This window comes from Lithobates pipiens, unplaced genomic scaffold (genome assembly GCF_037356315.1).
Source record: "Lithobates pipiens isolate NorthernLeopardFrog02 unplaced genomic scaffold, aLitPip1_a1.2 Scaffold_13, whole genome shotgun sequence".
Lineage (NCBI taxonomy): Eukaryota > Metazoa > Chordata > Amphibia > Anura > Ranidae > Lithobates > Lithobates pipiens.
In genome coordinates this window covers 124,710,968-124,730,608 of record NW_027507718.1, presented here as the reverse complement: position 1 = coordinate 124,730,608, position 19,641 = coordinate 124,710,968, and the positions used below count along the sequence as shown (strand labels likewise).

The window sequence follows — 19,641 nt, the reverse complement described above, 5'->3', positions numbered from 1 at the left end:
GCCTGCGTCCCGTCCAGCCTGCGTCCCGTCCAGCCTGCGTCCCGTCCCGGCCCGGCCCGGCCCGTCCCGGCCCGGCCCGTCCCGTCCCGAGCCGAGCCTCCGTCCTTCAGCTCTTCGTCGGCGGCCATTCTAGGATTCAAAAGCCGCGCCTCCGTCGGTGATAGGCGGAACACTCAATTTCCCACTGACTGCTGTTCCGCCTATCGGATGTCCGTGATAGGCGGAACACTCAATTTCCCAGCAGCCTGTGTTCCGCCTATCACGGGCATCGTCTCATCCTCGTCCGTAGTACGAGGATGAGACGATGCCCGTGATAGGCGGAACACAGGCTGCTGGGAAATTCAGTGTTCTGCCTATCACAGGCGAAGGCGGAGCCGGAGGCGCGGCTTTTGAATTCTAGAATGGCCGCTGTCTGTCTGCTCGACACGCTGATCGAGCGGGCAGACAGCGATGACTCGAGTATAAGCCGAGGGGGGCACTTTCAGCCTCAAAAAAGAGGCTGAAAATCTCGGCTTATACTCGAGTATATACGGTATGTGAAAAGTGTGTTGGGCATTTGTATTTAGCCCCCCTGAGGCAATACTTTGTAGAATAACCTTTTACCACAAGTTACAGGGTATGTGCCATGTAACTGAGTACGGACACTTCAGCAAGCCTCATTCCTTTCACCATGTTTGCGCCGCTGTCATGCAGCACAAGCATCACTGGGTCTTTGTTTATTGCCTAGTCTTTAAGCATGCCTAAAAATATTTCTCTAGTGTACTCCCCAGTGTGGGATCCTTGCATCACCTTTGTATTCATTACCAATTGCCTTTTTGTCCATCCGCTGTCAATGAAGTGGCATGTAAGACTCATTAGTGACTCTGTTGGTCCTGATCAGCAGTCAGTCGTGAATGAGAGTGAGCTGCCAGCATTCTCTGGTTGCAGCATAGTCTTTACTTTCTCAACTACCTTTTTGTAAATCTTTCCCAGCATTTCAGTTTGGTAATACTTTTCATTCTTTGGTGGGTACCTTGGCGCATTATTTCTGTGATTGTTTTGTCCAGTTGTTGGGATCTTCCATCCAAATTTAGCCACTTAGCTTTTTTCTGAAACATATATTTTATTGTTTGCTAGGATTGTGGTATTTCACTTTGTGATTCAGTTTGTTTTCTCCGTGCTTCATTATATAATTCAACATGATGAACTCTTAGATGGGCCCAAAGACCCTGCTGTGGGTGTGCTTTCTGGCTAGCACCCTGCTTTGGGTGGGCTTGCTGGCTGGACCCCTGCTGTGGGTGGGCTTGCTGGCTGGCACCTTGCTGCGGGTGGGTGGGTGGCTGCTGGCTGACCTGGCACCTTTCTGTGAGTTTCTGCTGCTGGCTGGCCTGGCTGGTATCTGGCTGTGGGTGGGTGACTGTTGGCTAGCCTGGCTGGCACCTTGCTGTGGGTGGGTGGCTGCTGGCACCCTGCTGTGGGTGGCTGGCTAGCACCCTGCTGTGGGTGGCTTGCTGGCTGGCTGCTGGCTCTCCTCTTGCTGTGGGTGGCTGCTGGCTGGCTGGCCTGGCTACCACCTTACTGTGGGTGACTGCTGGCTGGTCTGACTTGCACCTTGCTGTGGGTGGGTGGCTGCTGGCTTGCCTGACACCTTTCTGTGGGTGGCTACAGGCTGGCCTTACTGGCACCTTGCTGTAGGTGGGTGGCTGCTGGCCGGCATCTTGCTGTAGGTGGGTGGCTGCTGGTTTGCCTGGCACCTTCCTGTGGGTGGGTGGCTGCTGGCTGACTGGCCTCAGTGCCCTGTCACCTTACTGTGGCCGGCTGGCTGATGGGCATGTCCATCCGAGTGTCGAGGCGAAGGGAGGCCTGTCAGACTCGATAGGCCCAGGGCACTGAGGCGTAATGACATTGTGTACGCGCACCCCTGCACACTGGGTCTGCACTCTGCAGGCTTATAGACCCTAGAAAGATGGCCGGGGCCCGCGGAGACCGATATCGATAATATTGGTCCAGTTTGCGGGCCGATACCGATTTTCTTGAAAATGCTGATATCAACCTGAAATAATCGACCTTACCAATAATTGGTGGATACCTACATTCCATTGTAGCTCTAGCTGTATGTTTAGGGTTGTTGTACTGCAGAAAGGTGAACCTCCTGCTGGAATGTGAACCTCCGCCAGAGGGTTTCTTCTAAGATTGCCTTGTATTTGGCTCCATTCATCTTCCCATCAACTCTGAACTGTGTTGGGATGGTGTGTTCAGGGTGATGTGCAGTGTTTTCCGCAACACATAGAGTTTTGCTTTTAGGCCAGAAAGTAAAATTTTGGTCTCATCTGATCAGAGCACCTTCTTCCACATAATTGCTGTGTCCCCCCACATGGCTTCTCACAAATTGCTAATGGAACTTCTTATGACTTTTTTTCAACAATCTTAAACAAGGCTTTCTTTTTGTCACTGTTTCATAAAGGCCAGATTTGTGCAGCGCACTGCTAATAGTGGACAGATTCTTCCACCTGAGCTGTGGATCTCTGCAGTTCCTCCAGAGTTACCATGGGCCTCTTGGCTGCTTCTCTGATTAATGGTCTCCTTGCCCGGCCTGTCAGTTTAGGTGGACGGCCATGTCTTGGTAGGTCTTGGTAGGTCTGCAGTTGTGCCATATGCTTTCCATTTTCAGAGGATAGATTGAACAGTGCTCCGTGTGATGTTCAAAGTTTGGGATATTTGTTTATAACCTAACGCTGCCTTAATCTTCTCCAAAATGTTACCACTGACCTGTCTGGTATTTTCCTTGGCCTTCTTGATGATGATTGTTCACTAAGGTTCTCTAACAAACCTCTGAGGGCTTCACATGGGGCTGAATATAAATGCACGCCACATTTTTCAGGTATGTATTTGGAAAAACATTTATAATTTTCCTTCCACTTCACAATTATGTGCCACTTTGTGTTGGTCTATCATATAAAATCCCAATAAAATACATTTATGTTTTTGGGTGTGACATGACAAAATGTGGAAAATTTCAAGGGGTGTGAATACTTTTTCAAGGCACTATAGCTATTACTTCAAAAATAATTTTTCGAAAATCCCTGCAATGTACCTTTTTTTTTCCTCAACAAAAGTAAAGTTACTCCTAGTTTTTTTGGGTAAGTATAAGCACGCTCAGTATCCACAGCTGGTTAACAGAACAAATAGAGCAAATGAGAGAAATACAATATTAGGGTTTACTTTAACTAGCTTGTCTTCTTATGAAGTGATGGCTCTCAGAAATCTGATTGAATGCATTCTCCTCATCATTTAACATTAGCAGATGACTGATAGCAGCCACAATTACCAGTTTTATCCTGTTTACTTTATCTGACTTTGACTATGGGATACAGCAAATATATTGTAAATATGCATATCATATATGTTTTACTGATTTATTTTTTAGTGCTTCCAAAGTTTGAGTTAAGATTAACACCCCCGCCTTATATATGGGATATCAATGTCTGTGAAAAAGGCAAAGTCAATGCAAGGTACAGTATCTGAATGTGTTTACACTGGTGCTTGTATTAAATGCTTTCTGCTTCCGTTTCTAGTTTTGTCCCATTCTATTACTTTTGTCCTCTATGCTGTTCCTACTGATGTGTTACTCATGATACAGTTAAAGCAGTATGAAACCCAAAGGCAAATATTCAATATATCACAGCTTACCAATTCTTAGATGTGATAGCTGTATTAGTTTCCTTTTTTAGTTTTTTTTCTTCTATTTTCAACTGGTGATCCAGCCAGTGGGTCAGTTGTTTTTCAAAAACTCCAGCTCTCCAGCACAATATATCAGTTTGCATGGATGAGACAAACCACTTCACACTGGCAGAAGTGATTAAAAGGATCGACTATAATTTATTCATGCAAAACCTTTATCCCAAAAGAAAACTGATTATAAAGTATGAGCTGGAGTTTGGCTTCCATTTGTTAGTGTATTTAAATCTGCTAATACATTTAACACTACCTTCCCCCCAGACTGACAATGCTGCTGTCTGCTGTGCCTCCGGTACTCATTCATCCAGAGTTGTGTCTCACTTATACAGAAGGGGTGATACTGCCCAGATCACCCGGTGAAAAAAAGAGGGGAAAAAGGCCAAAGAAAAGAAAACTGATGCAGCCACCACATCTAATGATTGGTAAGCTGCAATATAAATCATTTTTGGTTTTGGGTTTAATACTGCTTTAATATCAGCTTCACTTAAAGTTATTCATTTTTGGATAGAATTGGAGAGTTTTCTGCTGGTTGATTTGAGAGCCTCAAAATCATCCAATCATCATAAATGACATCTGACAAGGTGCTATGGTTCCAGACACTTTTAATAACCTAGCTAGGCAATAGATCTTGCCTGAGTCCTCCCTAAACAGAATAGGCTTGGTACCCAGCTCAATTGTTTTTTAAAAAGTTTCTCTTTTTTCATGTATGCAAAAACAGTACAGTAGGTCTTGTGTGTAGTAGGCATTGTGATTACTGCTGTGCATTGCTGTATTTTGTTAATTAGAGGAGGAGGTAGTGCTCATGTTACCATAGAGCCCAACAGATATGTAAATTACTCTGCTCCATAACTTGGCTGCTTCAGTTCACCCTCACCTCAGTTATTCTCTAATTCTAGATATACTTTTGAGAAACCTGTGAGTGGAATGCTGACTATCAACATGACTGTGACAGGTGTTGGGTATTACAGACATGAGATTGGACACCAGGTGCTTAAAACCATGGAGGTAAGAGCTTCTGCAATGTTTATTACTACCCACCGAAATATATTTACTTCTCTGTGAAACCAGTTCCTTTTTAGTTTTGAAAATATTTTTATTTGGTGCTTTTTTTCAAGAAAAACAGTAAAACAGTAAACATCATGAGATAAATGAATGCAAAGAACAGTAACAGAAGTACATTTACGGGAGGCCAGCCAACGACTATCGTCCACAGCTGGTCCCCGTCAGTAAGCTTGGAGGATTGGGGAGAGAACCTGTTCTCTGATCCACAAGGTCATACCAATGAGAGATGTTCATGGGTTACTACATGAGGCAATTGGTAATAAATAACATAAAGGAGACAGAAAAAGAGAGAAGAGAGGAAAGAGAAGAACAAAACAAAGAAGGAACCAGATGGTAGGGGTGTAAACAGGACAGTAGGGAGGAAGGAGAGTAGGGGGAGGGGGAGAGGGGGTGAGGGTTATGCACAGGGGGGTGGGGTAAAAGGGAGCCCAGAGTATCCCTATGTGTCTGAGATTTTGTTCAACAAAGTGTCAGAGGAGGAGAAGCGGAGCCAGATCGACTATTGGGTTATAAATTTGGTGTATGTGTCATTGTCCAATGCCAGCATCTCCTCCATTCTCATGGTGTCATTCATAATTGATACCCACCGTGACAATGGGGGAGTATTCTTTGTCTTCCAATAAGCGGGTATCAGTTGCCTAGCAGAGGACATGAAGAAACAAAGCAATCTTTGTTTCTGCGACTTTATAGACCCGGGCAGTATGGAGAGTAGTGCAATTTTCGGAGAGATAGGAACTGGTCTATCAGCTATAAGATTATAATATTCGAAAACCCGTGTCCAGAAGGGGCGGATCCTCTCACAGTCCCACCAGACATGCATATATGTTCCGACTGAGGTTCCACAACGCCAGCAAGTGGCTGGTGTAGACGGGAAGATTTTTTGCAAAGTTGCAGGGTCCCTGTACCATCTGGACAGGAGCTTGTAGTTCTTTTCTTGAGAGTAGCAGGAGATGGTTGACTTATGCGTGAAATAAAAAGAGGTTTGCCATTCCGGCACAGATATGTCTTCACCCAGGTCCGCGGTCCACATCCTAGTGTAGTGCGGTAGTTGATCTTGTGTTAAAGTCTGTAGTAGGTTATATAAGGAGGAAAGGAGGTGTTTGGGAGTTTATGGAAGCGAACATAGTTCCTCAAAGCTGGTATGCTTGCAATGTATTTGACCAGTTCCTTTTTAAAGACTCTTTCACATGGGGCGGATTTAATTATTTGTTTTTTAAATTGTGTTTTTTATTGAATATAAAACATGGTACAGAAATTGAGAAATGCAGACAAAAAGCACATCAAGCACAATGAAATTTAAAAGAATCAATATTAGATCTAATAACAACAAACAGATCTAGTACAAGATATGTAACTCTATAAAAGGGAATACTAAAGAGCGAGATCAGAGGGCTATAACCTAGGAGAAGTTGAGGACTAAAAGATGAGGGACTGAGATGTTGGATGGGTATGTGTGTATCAGGTTGGATTTAGGGTGTGATACTGAACTCAGATTTATCCCACAGATCCCAAACTTTATCAAATCTGACCACTGCATCATCTACCTGGGCTGTCATGTGTTCCATTCTGCGTATTTCGGTGATAACCTGTAGAAATTGGTCCTGAGATGGGGGGAGGGGGACATCAACAGATTGGGATAACTCGCTTGGTGGCCAGCAAAATATAGGAGGATAATTTGTTCAAAGCTTTCCTAGTTCAAAGAAGGGGAGACCTAGAAGGCGGTGTACCGGATCCAGCAGAAGGGGGTGTTCAAATATACGCTGAAGCAGGGACATCACCAGGGATGTTGGGGAGTGGAGTAGGCCCATTCATTTTTCTCTTATATTCACGGACCGACACAGCTCCTCTCTTAGCCATTGGATTGTTATGCCCACCACTAGGAGAATACTAGACATTACTTGTTATGTAACACTCAGAACTTTCCAGTTCCGCCCAGGGGGCGGTCCCTTGGGCAACAACCCTCCAGCCTGCCATGCAGTCATCAGTTTTATTTTGCCTAGTGAAGGAGAAGGACCTAGGAACCCTATGGGCCCATCGGTCCGTGTTTTTTTTTTTCTGCAGACACTTGACTTTTTGCGCAAGATGATTGATCCTGTGATCTACTATCAACAGCCGGCTGGATGACAGGCTGGATACTCTTATCCTTGTAGTCTCCCCAGTCCAGCCATCGAGCGTGTGCAGGTTGCAACTCCGCACTAGGCAGGCCACGACGAAACCTCAGCTCCAGAGGTGTTTGGTGAGCTTTTATGCTCCGGGGCACACATATGACCAGGCTACTGATGTCTGCGTCACAGTGTGCCGGGCCAGCAGCCACCCTGTACTAATCAGTGGGTAGGTCTGTAATGGAATGTCTCCCAGCTCTGCAGGACTGGTAAGTACAGCTCTCCATGCCTCGGTGGGGCTGAGCAGCTGGGCATTCCCTGGGAGGTCAATTCGGGGGTCCCTCACCTCCCTCTCTTCTCTCCCTTTCCCCTCCCCCTCCCTGGGGGATGCTGCTGAGCGGTGTGTGTTTGTCTGTGCAGGGGCTCTCCGGGGGGGCTCTCACCTGGGGGGGTGGCGCTGGCTGGCTGAGTCCTGGGTCCTGTTTTTCATGTCCCTGGAAGGTGTCTATGAGGCTATGCTGGTGTCCTGTGCAGCGCTGTACTCACCACTATTGTTTCTCCCTGTCCCTCATGGCTTTGGCGTTCGGCGGCCATCTTAGGTGTGGGCAATGGAAAGCATGCTCTCCTGGGCTTCGGCGGCCATTTTCCTTGTGATTATCCCTACACAGGATGCCAGTGGCCATTTTCTTGAAGCCTGAATGTGTTTTTCAGTGTTCTCTAGCGGCATAATGTGCTCCTTTGCTGGGCGGCCATTTTCTTGAAGCCTGAGCACACTTCAGAGCAGTTTCAGCGCCATTTGCAGCTGCTTCCATTGGCACAGCACTGTTTCCTCTGCACCTGGGAGCCAACAGAGACTACAGGCACTACCTGCTGGATAGCGCAGAACCCCTCAGGGTGGTGAGTGCTGTGGGAAAGAGCCCCTCAGCCAGCAGCAGTAAGGAGGGTGGGACTGTCACTGTCCTAAGTCCCCTTTGGGTGGCAGACAGGGTAGGGTCAGCATGGCTTCAGAAACTGGTGTTTCTTCCCCCGAAATCCAGGCAATTGCAACCGGGTCACCTGCTGACTGCGCAGTGCCCCTGGACACCCTGATGGCGGTCCTCAATTAGTTTGTTGCCAAGATGGAGGCGGTACATGGGCAAAAGGGTGCAGAAAAGCGCCCCCGCCCCACCGTCCTCTGGGGAGAGCTCTGACACAGATTCGGGCCCCGCTGAGGCTGGTGACCCCTGCTCTGTCTTGTCAGACGACGCTGACCAGGACCGTTCGGACAGTGAGGATGAGTCCCCGTCCGGGTCCATGCGTGACAAAGCGCTTGTTGGAGCACTTATCACAGCTGTGCATGATACCCTGAAGATTCAGGAGCCAGCAGATCCCTCTGCTGATGTAGTGATCCCTTTTGGGTCCCGTAAGCCAGCCCGTTCACCTAAGGTGTTCCCGTATCTGACTTATTTTGACAAGTTCATTTACAAGGAATGGGGTTGCCCGCAACAGACCTTTTCGGTCCCCAAATCCATGGCAGTGCATTACCCCTTTGAGGAGAGCCTTCTAAAGAAGTGGTCGGCTCCTCCGGTCGTGGACCCCCCAGTATCCAGGTTAAATAAAGTAACTACAATCCCGGTAGAGGGAACTCCTGCATTTAAGGATCCCATGGACAGGAAGGCCGAGGCAGTGGCTCGTTCCTTGTTTACGGTGGTGGGGTCCGCCATGCGACCTGTACTGGCATCCGCACTTGTGTCGCAGACACTAACTGAGTGGGCAAAACTGTTGCACCGCGAATTGGTAGAGCAACAGGCTTTTCCTGTCTGCGTGGAACTAGCAGACCAACTAGTGCAAGGCCTTAGGTACGTTTGTGACGCGGCCCTGGATACTCTTCCTCTGTTATCCAGGGCTTCAGTGTCAGCAGTGGTGCTGAGGTGCCTGATTTGGTTAAAATGCTGGTCTGCTGACCAGGCATCTCAGAAAGCCCTGACAGACCTTCCCTTCCTTGGCGACCGGCTTTTCGGAACCTCGTTGGATGACATTATTAAAAATGCCACCGGTGGTTAGAGTACCCTACTCCCACAGGCCAGGAAGGCTAAGGAGCCACGCCGTAGGCAAGGGCCCTCTTTTTCCGCTCACAAACGGCTTTTTCCGATTTTTCCCCTCCAGCATATCCATATCCCCGGCTCGGCTTGGATGCAGTAAGGGATCTGCTGAGTCACGGGGTGATTGTACCGGTTCCGGAATCGGAACATTTCCAGGGATTCTACTCAAATCTGTTTGTAGTTCCCAAGAAGAAAGGGGTACGTCCAATCTTGAACCTAAAACCCCTCAATCACTTTGTGAAAGTGCAGAGGTTCAGAATGCAATCTGTTCGCTCAGTAGTCGCTGCACTCCATCAAGGGGACTCCCTGGCGTCCTTAGATATTCAGGATGCGTACCTGCACTCATCCATATGCCTTCAGCATCAAAAGTTTCTGCGATTTGCAGAAGCCCAGTACCAGTTTCTGGCTCTTCCTTTTGGTCTGGCATCAGCCCCTCGAGTCTTTACCAAGGTATTGGCTCCAGTTTTGGCGTTGCTGCGGCAACGTAAGATCGCGATCGTGGAATACCTAGACGATCTCCTCCTGAGGGCATCTTCCGCCTCAGAATTAGAGGAGGATGTGGCGATCATCATCACAACGGACGCCAGCCTATCCGGCTGGGGTGAAGCAATGGAGGTTCAGTCGGCTCAGGGCCTCTGGTCGGCAGAAGAATCCAAGTTGCCGATCAATCTGCTTGAGCTCAGAGCAATCGGGCTGTGCCTCTCCACATGGTCGATGAGACTACAGGGGCGTCCGATCAGGATTCAGTCAGCAAACGCCACGGCTATGGCAATCACCAAGGAGGAACAAGAAACTCAGCCGCCGCACAGGAGGTCGCTCACATACTTCGGTGGGCAGAGCGACACGTACCGGCCCTGTCGGCCATTTACATCCCGGCAGTGGAGAACTGGCAGGCGGACTATCTGAGTCGCCAGATGCTGGACCCAGGAGAATGGGCGTTGCATCCGGAAGTGTTCAGGCTACTGTGCCTGAAATGGGGCACACCAGACGTGGATCTTCTGGCCTCCCGTCTCAATCGGAAGGTGCCGAGATTTGTGTCCAGGACAAGAGATCTGTGGGCAGACGCGTCAGATGCGCTGGTGGCTCCGTGGGATCAGTACCAGCTGATCTACGCCTTTCCTCCACTGAAATTGTTACCACGTCTGCTCCGCAGAGTGGAAGTCGAGGGGATCCCAGGGATTCTGGTTGCCCCAGATTGGCCTCAGCGACCTTGGTACGCAGACCTAGTGTGCCCGGTGGCAGACTCCCCATGGTGACTGCCAATACGAGAGAACCTTCTGTCTCAAGGTCCGATTCTCCATCCTGCTTTACCATCACTGGCTTTAACGGCATGGCTATTGAGAGCCAGGTGTTGAGGAACCGGGGTCTGTCAGACTTGGTGATCCCAATTATGTTGAGGGCACGGAAATCTTCTTTTCTGAAGATATATCATTGTACCTGTAAGGCTTGCGTCTCCATGTGTGAGGAGAAAGGATGGCATCCGTGCTCCTTTTCTATATCCAGAATCATGCTGTTTCTTCAGCAAGGAGTAGACCAGAAATTGGCGTTAAGAACCATTAAGGGGCAAATATCAGCCTTGGCTGTCTTTTTTCAGCAACCCCTGGCATCCCACTCTCTAGTGAGCTTTTTTGTTTAGGGGGTCCCAAGTTCCCTTGTTGACTCTTTCCCAGAAAGTGGTCTTTCTAGTGGCCATTACATCGGCCAGGAGGGTTTCGGAACTGGCGGCCTTGTCTTGTCACCTTATCTGGTTATCCACAAGGATAAGGTGGTGTTGCGTCCGCAACCGTCTTTTCTGCCAAAAGTGGTCTCGGCTTTTCATATCAATGAGGACATTGTATTACCATCTCTATGTCCTAAGCCGAAACACCCTAAGGAAGTGGCCCTTCATGCTCTGGACGTGGTTCAGGCGCTAAAGGTGTATTTGTCTGCCACTGCTCCCTTTTGGAAGTCAGACTCACTGTTTGTTTCAGTGGCTGGTCGGAAGAAAGGCATGGCGGTTTCGTCGGCCACCATTTCCAGGATGTAGTGCAAGCCTACGCCTTGAAGGGACAGGTGCCCCCCTTTCCGGTCACGGCCCACTCCACAAGGGCAATTGGAACGTCTTGGGCCTTCCGACACCAAGCGTCTGTCGCTCAGATGTGTAAAGTGGCGACCTGGTCGTCTGTCCACACATTTACCAAATTCTACAAGGTTGACTTCAGTGCATCGGCCGATGCCTGTTTTGGCCGCAACGTTTTGCAGGCGGCCGTATAGTTGCAATTGAATATGCAATATATTTTCTTTTTTCCTGGTTTTTCAATAAAAATGCAGTACCGTTAAGTTAATGCGCTGTTGCGTTACATTCCGCAGTTTTGGTGCGGTTGTGGGTAGTCACTCTTGTTGAGGGTACCATGTTTTTGTGGTGGATTTCTACACACACTGTTGTTTTTTGTGGGTAAAGTTTCACTAGCTCCCACTTGCCATGGTGGATGAAGTTTTCTATGCTTTTTTCCCACCCCTCGTTTGGCACTGCTTGGGGACGTCCCAGTGGCTAATAGAGGAGCTGTGTTGGTCGTGAATATAAGAGAAAATAGGATTTTTTTTACAGTAAAATCCTTTATCTTTACGTTATACTGCTTGTTGATGTACTGATGACTGCATGGCAGGCTGGAGGGTTGTTGCCCAAGGGACCGCCCCCTGGGCGGAACTGGAAAGTTCTGAGTGTTCCATAACAAGTAATGCCTAGTATTCTCCTAGTGGTCGGCATAACAACCCAATGGCTAAGAGAGGAGCTGTGTCGGTCGGTAAATTGCAGAGAAAAGGATTTTACGGTGAGTACAAAAAATCCAATTTTTTCCTTGCACCGGGGTCCAGATTGATAATAGAGCTGAAGGATGTCAGGGTTGGTAAGCATTGGTTGCCCTTCATAATCTGGCAATGCTGTTAGGCCCAGGTTTTTGAGGAAGGAATCTTCTTCTTCCAGATCTCGAAGTGTATGTTGGGCTCCATATTTTGTTGCACTGAGGCGAAACGGGAAGCCCCAGAAGTAAGGGATCTTATGTAGTTGAAGGTGAGAGGTGATGGGACAAAGTGAGTGTCTTTTGGCCAGGGTGATTGGGGAGAGATTTCTGAATATTTGAATTCTGTCCCCTTTATAGTCAAAGTGGGATCGGTTGTGGGTAGCCAGGGTCAACGCGTCTTTACTTTCGTAATAGTGGAACCATACCACTATGTCTCGCGGCCTGGCACCTACAGGAGCTTTGGGGTCCAGGGACCTGTGGGCCTGGTCAAGGCGCCAGTCTATGTACACTATGTCAGGGGCAAGATGGTTGAAAAGGCCTAAGTATGGTCTGATGTTGTTGTCAGCCACGTTCTCTAAGACCCCGCGGGACCTGAGATTTTGGCGCCTCTGCCTATTTTCTAGGTCTTCTTGCTGAAGATGTAGCAGGGACATTTCATTTTTAAGAGAGGCATTTTCCTCTTCCAGGGCCTGAATATATTGTAATGTCTCATCAAACTTGGTTTCTAAAGTTGCCATGTGACCACCAAGCTGGTCAAATTCCCCTCTGAGTTCCCTGGAAATCTTCCCTATCTCCTGGGCTTTTCCCTTTGTAAGCTGCTGTGCTAGGGCCTGTAGTTTGACATCGAGCAATTCAGGGATTAAAACGGACTGGGAGGGTGAGGGGATGTGTGGAGGAAAGGTTTGCTGGGAGTTGTCATCCGCCACCAGGGTGCTTATGTACTCCTCCGGGTCTCCTTGTATAATTGAGACCGGGGATTGAGGCCTAGTGAGGTAGCGGTCATGACTAGAGGCCACGGCGCTAGCGGCTTCCGGTAGTAAAGGCGTTGGTCCCCGATCTTTACCATGGGGTGCTAGGAGACTTTAGGGGTCTATGTGTCTTACCCCCGTGGCGGATGGAAGCCGATGTAGCGGTACAGGGGTCATGGAGAGCCGAGCTCATGGATCACACGTCCACCATCTTGAAGAGCCTCGCATGTTCCCCCTCGTGGATTGCATTCTGATCAGCAAGGGATCAGCTTACAGATCCCTTGCTTATCAGAGCAGAGCAGGTAGATGACACATCCAAGTCCGCTCAGCATTTATAAAGTGGACACGGATTAAACTTTTGCATTATGCACATCCAGGGGTAAATGGACTTCCATTTACATCCGTCTATTCTCCTAAACGCCATGCCTAAATGGAAGAGGACAGTTCCCCTTCCATGGACCCGATTGAACACAGAGGTAGGTGGGTGCAAAAGGACACAAGTCCATTTATACCCGCCTGGCCATGGGGCTGAATGGACCTTACAATCGGGTCCACCTGAAATACTGACAGGTGGACCTGATCGATACAGCTGTGTAAAGGGGGGCCATCAGAAATATTTACTTTAGAATTAAATATAGCTTTGCACAATCCTCAAGTATCTGAATCAAAAAAAAGGTTCTTGACATCCAACTAAAAGATATTTTCAAAGCGCTTTTTAGTGACCAAGGTAGTACCCAGGATTAAAAGCTTTTTTTTTCCAATTTAACGGCTAAGTTCACTTTTAGGAATATGTTCCTAAGCATCCCTCTCCAACCCCCTGAAGTGACAGCCACTTTCTCATTTAAAATTTTCACCGAGATCTGTGAATGAGTAAATGACAAGTCCCATCTGCCATCTCAGAGGACGAGCTTGTAGTTTCGATGGACTACGAGCACGGTAATCAGTTTCAGCACTCACAGTCCATTGAATCTTCCTGCACTTTCTAATTGAAAGTCCATGTTTGCTTCCACGATGCCATTAACAATTAATGACACTGAAAATGTGACTAGTTAATTTTAGGTGTATAAAGGTGGCCACACACCATATACAATCTGATTGTACAGTCTCTGTACTATTTCCTTTAGATTTACCAAAACTATGGAATAGGAGGACCCACCTATATATCCATTCACTGTGTATCCAGTCAGGCAGGCCCTTGTACTACATCAGAGGTTTCCAACCGACGGGCCGCATGCAGCCTCAGGGAGTTTAGCATGCGGCCTGGGTCTGTCTGCAGGGATGCTGGAGATGTTGTGCAAACATAGCAGCTGTGGTAGCTAACATTGACAAGCCAGGCAAATGCACTTGTGGAGGAATGCACAGATGCCACGCAAATCGAGTTGATGGGTGAAGAGTGTATGCTAATGTGGTCAGCTGGTAAACTTGCGCCTGTGTCTTGCTGGCTCTTATGTCCGAAATCTACATACCAGGAAGTTATAAAGCTTTCTATCGAACACAGTAAGGCCTTGTTCTGAAAAACAAAGATGGATCTACATCGGGCAACATTGTTTTTTTATTTTTAATAAAGGAATTGTCAAAAAGTGTGTTTTTATTTCTTTTTGACACTTTATTTTTTGGTGAACGAGTAGCGGTAAAATATAATCCATACTCATTCACATAGGGATGGGATCTGGGGGCCCCTGGTTTTTTCCACCCTTTTTTATTTCAATGTTTTTTTTTCCATTCAGTTGTCAGCAGGGAAGCCCGCTGACAGCCGATAACTCATCCGTTGTTAAGGACGCAGCGGCTGGCTTCCTTGCCTGCTCTTTAACGACCAGCTATTCACTGGTTGTTAAGGATGCTGGTAGGCCTGCTGCTTAACACTGCAGCTACTAAACATAGCTTACACACTAGGGTAAACCCTGCTAAACACAGGCAAAAACACTTTTGTTTGACGTTTTTACAGCAGTTTTTAGCTTATAAGCACTTAAAATGGTTGTAAACCCTCCCATGTACCCATTGAAGTAAAACAGGGGATGGAGGGCTGAAGTTACACTCTGCAGAGCTCAGAGGAGAGAGCTCTGAGTGAGAGCTGATTGGAGGGAAGTTACGCCCCCCTTAATCACAGGGGAACATAGCCGAGGATGTCAATCACAAGCCGTATGCTGGAGCTCCCTCCCCTGTCGCCATTTTTCTCTGTGTCAGGAAAACTTGTCAGAAGTGACTCATGCTGATAGCAGAGGAAAGAAGCAGCAGACAAAAATGACACAGTGCTCTTAATTGAGACAAGTACACACTATAGAGTAGTGATGACGAACCTTGGCACCCCAGATGTTTTGGAACTACATTCCCCATGATGCTCATCTACACTGCAGAGTGCATGAGCATCATGGTAAATGTAGTTCCAAAACATCTGGGGTGTCAAAGTTTGCCATCACTGCTATAGAGGGATATGCTCTGTTCATATTTCATGCCTGAGGTTTACAACCACTTTTAAGACAATCCAAAAAATACAAACTAATTTTTGCTTTGGTTTAGTATAGGTTTGCTGAAATCAGTGACTGTGTTGGGATTAAAAGCTTTGAAGAATGCACAATCGAATGGGGCCTGTAGCTAGATGGGGCCTGAGTTACATTCTCTAATGGCTACCCCAGAGGGGCTGAGCTGCATTTACATTTATGCGTTTTCCAGTGGTATAATGCATTATTTACTACAGGGAGATGATAGCAACCATGGAACTATCACACAAACCAATCAGGCCTATTTTTATCTTTGTGCTGCAGTCAGTATGTTACAGAAAACTTGTGAATTTTACTGCAGCAGTATACATTAGAGACCACATGTGTTTACTGTTTTTCAGCACACATTATGTACAATAAGCAAGAACATGTAAGACAAACACAGCAAAATCACAAAAAATGCACAAAAAATATCAGTAATGCATTTTCTCAAAATACAATTTAAATCTATTCTATTAGACATCTGCACGTAGATGCTATGCTTACAGAGATTTCTGGTGAGCAGGGAGGTTTAGAAGATGCTCCCTGCACAAGATGGATATGTGGAGGTACCCTTTGTAAATGCACAATATTTCTGACCAGTAAAGTGCCAGTTTTTTAAAGGTTGGGATGGCAAAAAATTCTTGGATCCTAACGTGAGAGTACCCCGAAGGAGTCTTTTGTTCTGAAACACTTAGTAATTGCAGTTGAATTTTGTGTCGCATAAATAAATATTTACATGGTGATTTCTTTCTATACTGCAGATTTATGGATCAGGAATGTTTGACATCTGTGCCAAAGATATGATGCCAATAGATTTCTCAGAGCATTTTCGCGGGACAGTCAACATATGGGCCACTTTAACAGCTGTAGATGGCAGCAAGCAGGTTACTTTTGATGACACCACCCTAGTCCAAAAACAGTTGATCGATATCAAATATAGCAAGGATACTCGCAAACAGTTCAAGCCAGGCTTGCCTTATCAAGGAAAAGTAAGTAACAACAAAATGCACATGAACACCTTTTCTGATTAACTTTTCTGATGTACCTAAAATGATAACTCATCAGTTTAGAGATGGGGCTTCTCATTTCTTGAGTTTTTTCGAGATCGAGTGTTAGTGCTGCATGTAGGAACAAATCTTCTACACTCATTTGCCAGGTAGAGTAGATAGCAGAGATGATTATTAACACAAACGTTTTAATTGTGTCTTTGCTTGTGTTCTTAGTTTTGCTGACTTGAAATGGTTCCCCCAAAATTTTAAGATGACAATAGCAGATATTAATTTCACAATTTAAAATCTTCCTCTAAATAGTTTTCAATAGGGTAAAGGTAAAGATGGTGCATGCTATACAACAGTCTATATATGATTGTTTAGTGCGCATATATCAATTAAAAAAATTGTAGGCCTGCCCAGGATAACCCTTCCTACAACTGGCATGCATCCAGGTTTTGCTAGTGTTCTAGGAGGATATCGTTCAAAAGCTCTTCTAGGAAAAGTCTAACCATTTTTTTGCTAGCATTTATTCTTTATTGAAGATTCTTCACTACATCACTGCTTCAGTTGGTTTCTACTATTGAAGCTATCTGGAGGACTGCTGGACTGGATGCAGTGGGGCTACCCTGAAAGTGCCTTTTGCTTAGGCTGATTGGGCTGAGTACCAGGAGCCACCTTATTATTTGAACCAATGAACACCTTTTAAATTCCTGCTCTATGTTGGTATCTTTGCAGATGAGGTTAACTCTGAGGGACAGAATGCTAACAAATGTGAGGTAGACTCTAACAGCTGCTGTTCATGCTTTGCAAAGAGCTACATGGAACTCCAATCTCTGCTCTGTTCTTCTGCCCACCTACAGTGATCATTGTCCACCCAGCCTGCACTGGCTGCCAGCTGTCTGGATTTTGTGAGTACCTGAGGCCTTGCCTTATACCCTGAGCTTAGTTGCCTTACCGCATCATGTCTGTATCTAGACACAGAGGGTATGGTCCCACTCCAAAGGTTGACCCCAGCTCATACTCTACCCTGCGTTTAGAGGATCAACCCATTATCTCCAATCTCAGGTCTTTCAGAGCTCTTACAGCTGCAAAGGTCTGCTCTGATCCTCCCCTTCTTCCATAGTCCCTAATTCATCTCCTGATAGTACAGAGCCTTGGGGGCACTCTGCACATGCTCAGTTTGGTGTGTATTGCTAGAGAGTTTTCTTTTGGGAGGGTGCATGTGATCAGCACAGTGTCAATCAGCACTGTCCAGACAGAGGGTCAGGACAGTGGCCTCACAGAACAGTCAGGGGTGAATGAAAATTCCTCCTACAAGCTTTAACCAGTGCTCGCCTGTACTCTGATAGAAGTCACAATGCTGCTATATATTGCTGATAAGAAAAGGTATTTAGCAGTTTATATTTACCGTATATACTCGAGTATAGGCCGACCCGAATATAAGCCGAGGCCCCCAATTTACCCCCAAAAAACTGGAAAACTTATTGACTCGTGTATAAGCCGAGGGTGAGACATGGCTGTCCATCCCTGTGTGTCCGTCCATCCCTGTGTGTGTGTCCGTCCATCCATCCCTGTGTGTGTGTCCATCCATCCATCCATCCATCCATCCATCCCTGTGTGTCCGTCCATCCATCCCTGTGTGTGTATCCATCCATCCCTGTGTGTGTGTGTGTGTGTGTGTGTGTATTCATCCATCCATCCATCCCTGTGTGTGTGTGTGTGTGTGTGTGTATCCATCCATCCATCCATCCATCCCTGTGTGTGTGTGTGTGTGTGTGTGTGTGTGTGTCCGTGCAGCCTTGTGTGTGTGTCCAGCCTACCTGTGTCCCAAGCCTCCGTCCCGAGCCGCCGTCGTCCCGAGCCTCCTCTGTCCCGTGCCTCCTCTGTCCCGTGCCTTCCGGTGTCCCGTGCCTTCCGGTGTCCCGTGCCTCCTCCGTCCCGTGCCTCCTCCGTCCCGCGTCGTGCCGATGGATCGCCGCTCTTCTCGGCGGCCATTCTACGATTCAAAAGCTGCGCCTCCGTCCTCCGCCTGTGATAGGCGGAACACTCAATTTCCCAGCAGCCTGTGTTCCGCCTATCACGGACATCCTCTCATACTCGTCCGTAGTATGAGAATGAACGGATGTCCGTGATAGGCGGAACACTGACTGCTGGGAAATTCAGTGTTCCGCCTATCACAGGCGGAGGCGGAGAAGGAGGCGCGGCTTTTGAATTTTAATGTCCGCCGTCTGTCTGCTCGATACGCTGATCGAGCAGTCAGACAGCGGTGACTCGAGTATAAGCCGAGGGGGCACTTTCAGCCTCAAAAAAGAGGCTGAAAATCTCGGCTTATACTCGAGTATATACGGTACTAAAATAATTGCATTTCCATGATCTGTGTACTGTGGGAGACCAGATATAGTGAATGGAGGGTCTTGGGTTTTTGTAATACTTTAATGATTTCCTGAGCAATCTGTATGCTTTGAAAGCTCGTTTCTTGTAGCAGGGAATGGTCCAATGACTCCATGGGATTTGTGCACCAGATCTTGGCTGTTTGTTTCCCAGACTCTCTGGTGAACTTCCTTATGCTGGTTCTACTTTACTCTATTGGCCATATCATTATGTCATAAAGGTATCAAAGATAGGATTTCCTCCATGAAATGGGACTTTTAATAACAATATTTTTTCCCTTTTGCTATAATAAATATCCCCAAATTAAAAAAAAAAAATTTAGGCCAATATGTATTCTTCTACATATTTTTTGGTAAAAAAAAAATCTCAATAAGCGTATATTGACCGGTTTGCATAAAAGTTATAGTGTCTACAAAATGGGGAATAGATTTAGGGCATTTTTATTATTATTATTATTATTTTTTTTTACTAGTAATGGCTTTTTGCAATTTTTTGCTGGATTGCGGTGGACAGATCGGACACTTTTGACACTTTTTTGGGAACAGTGACTTTTATAGATCAATCAGAGTTAAAAATAGCCACTAATTACTGTATAAATATCACTGGCAGGGAAGGTGTTAACACTAGGATCAAGGGGTTAACTGTGTTGTCTGGGTGTGTTCTAACTGTAGGGGGGATGGGCTACCTATGCGCTGTTCCCGATGACTGGGACAAAGGATTGCTGACATGTCACTAGGCAGAACGGAAAATTGCCTTGTTTTCATAGGTAGTTCCCCATTCTGCCTCTGTACAGCGCAATCACTGGTCGCTGGCGGACATCAAGTCAGCGAGACCCTCAGGCATGCTCCCGCCACGTGCGCCCGCTAGCTTCCCTACACAGACCGATGTACACCTATAGCAGTTTGTACAGGAGAGCGGACCTGCCGCAGTATAATGATGGTGATGCGTCGCCAAGAGGTTAAAGAAGGTTCAGAAAATAATCAGGAAATTTGTGTATACTGCTGTCTTGTTCAAAGGCTCAAATGCAAAACAGGCAGAGTGATACGCAGAGTAATACATTTATACAGA

At 46.8% G+C, this 19,641-nt stretch overlaps 1 protein-coding gene across 3 annotated transcripts in view; it reads left to right on the top strand.

The window, feature by feature from the left end:
* Nucleotides 1-19,641, top strand: part of CPAMD8 (C3 and PZP like alpha-2-macroglobulin domain containing 8) — a 356,744-nt gene that overhangs the window by 86,155 nt on the left and 250,948 nt on the right. For all 3 annotated transcript variants that reach the window (XM_077475516.1, XM_077475515.1, XM_077475514.1), the window contains exons 9-11: nt 3,407-3,491; nt 4,614-4,722; nt 15,952-16,179. In XM_077475516.1, coding sequence (XP_077331642.1) covers nt 3,407-3,491; nt 4,614-4,722; nt 15,952-16,179 — 422 coding nt within the window. The remainder of the gene's footprint in view (nt 1-3,406; nt 3,492-4,613; nt 4,723-15,951; nt 16,180-19,641) is intronic.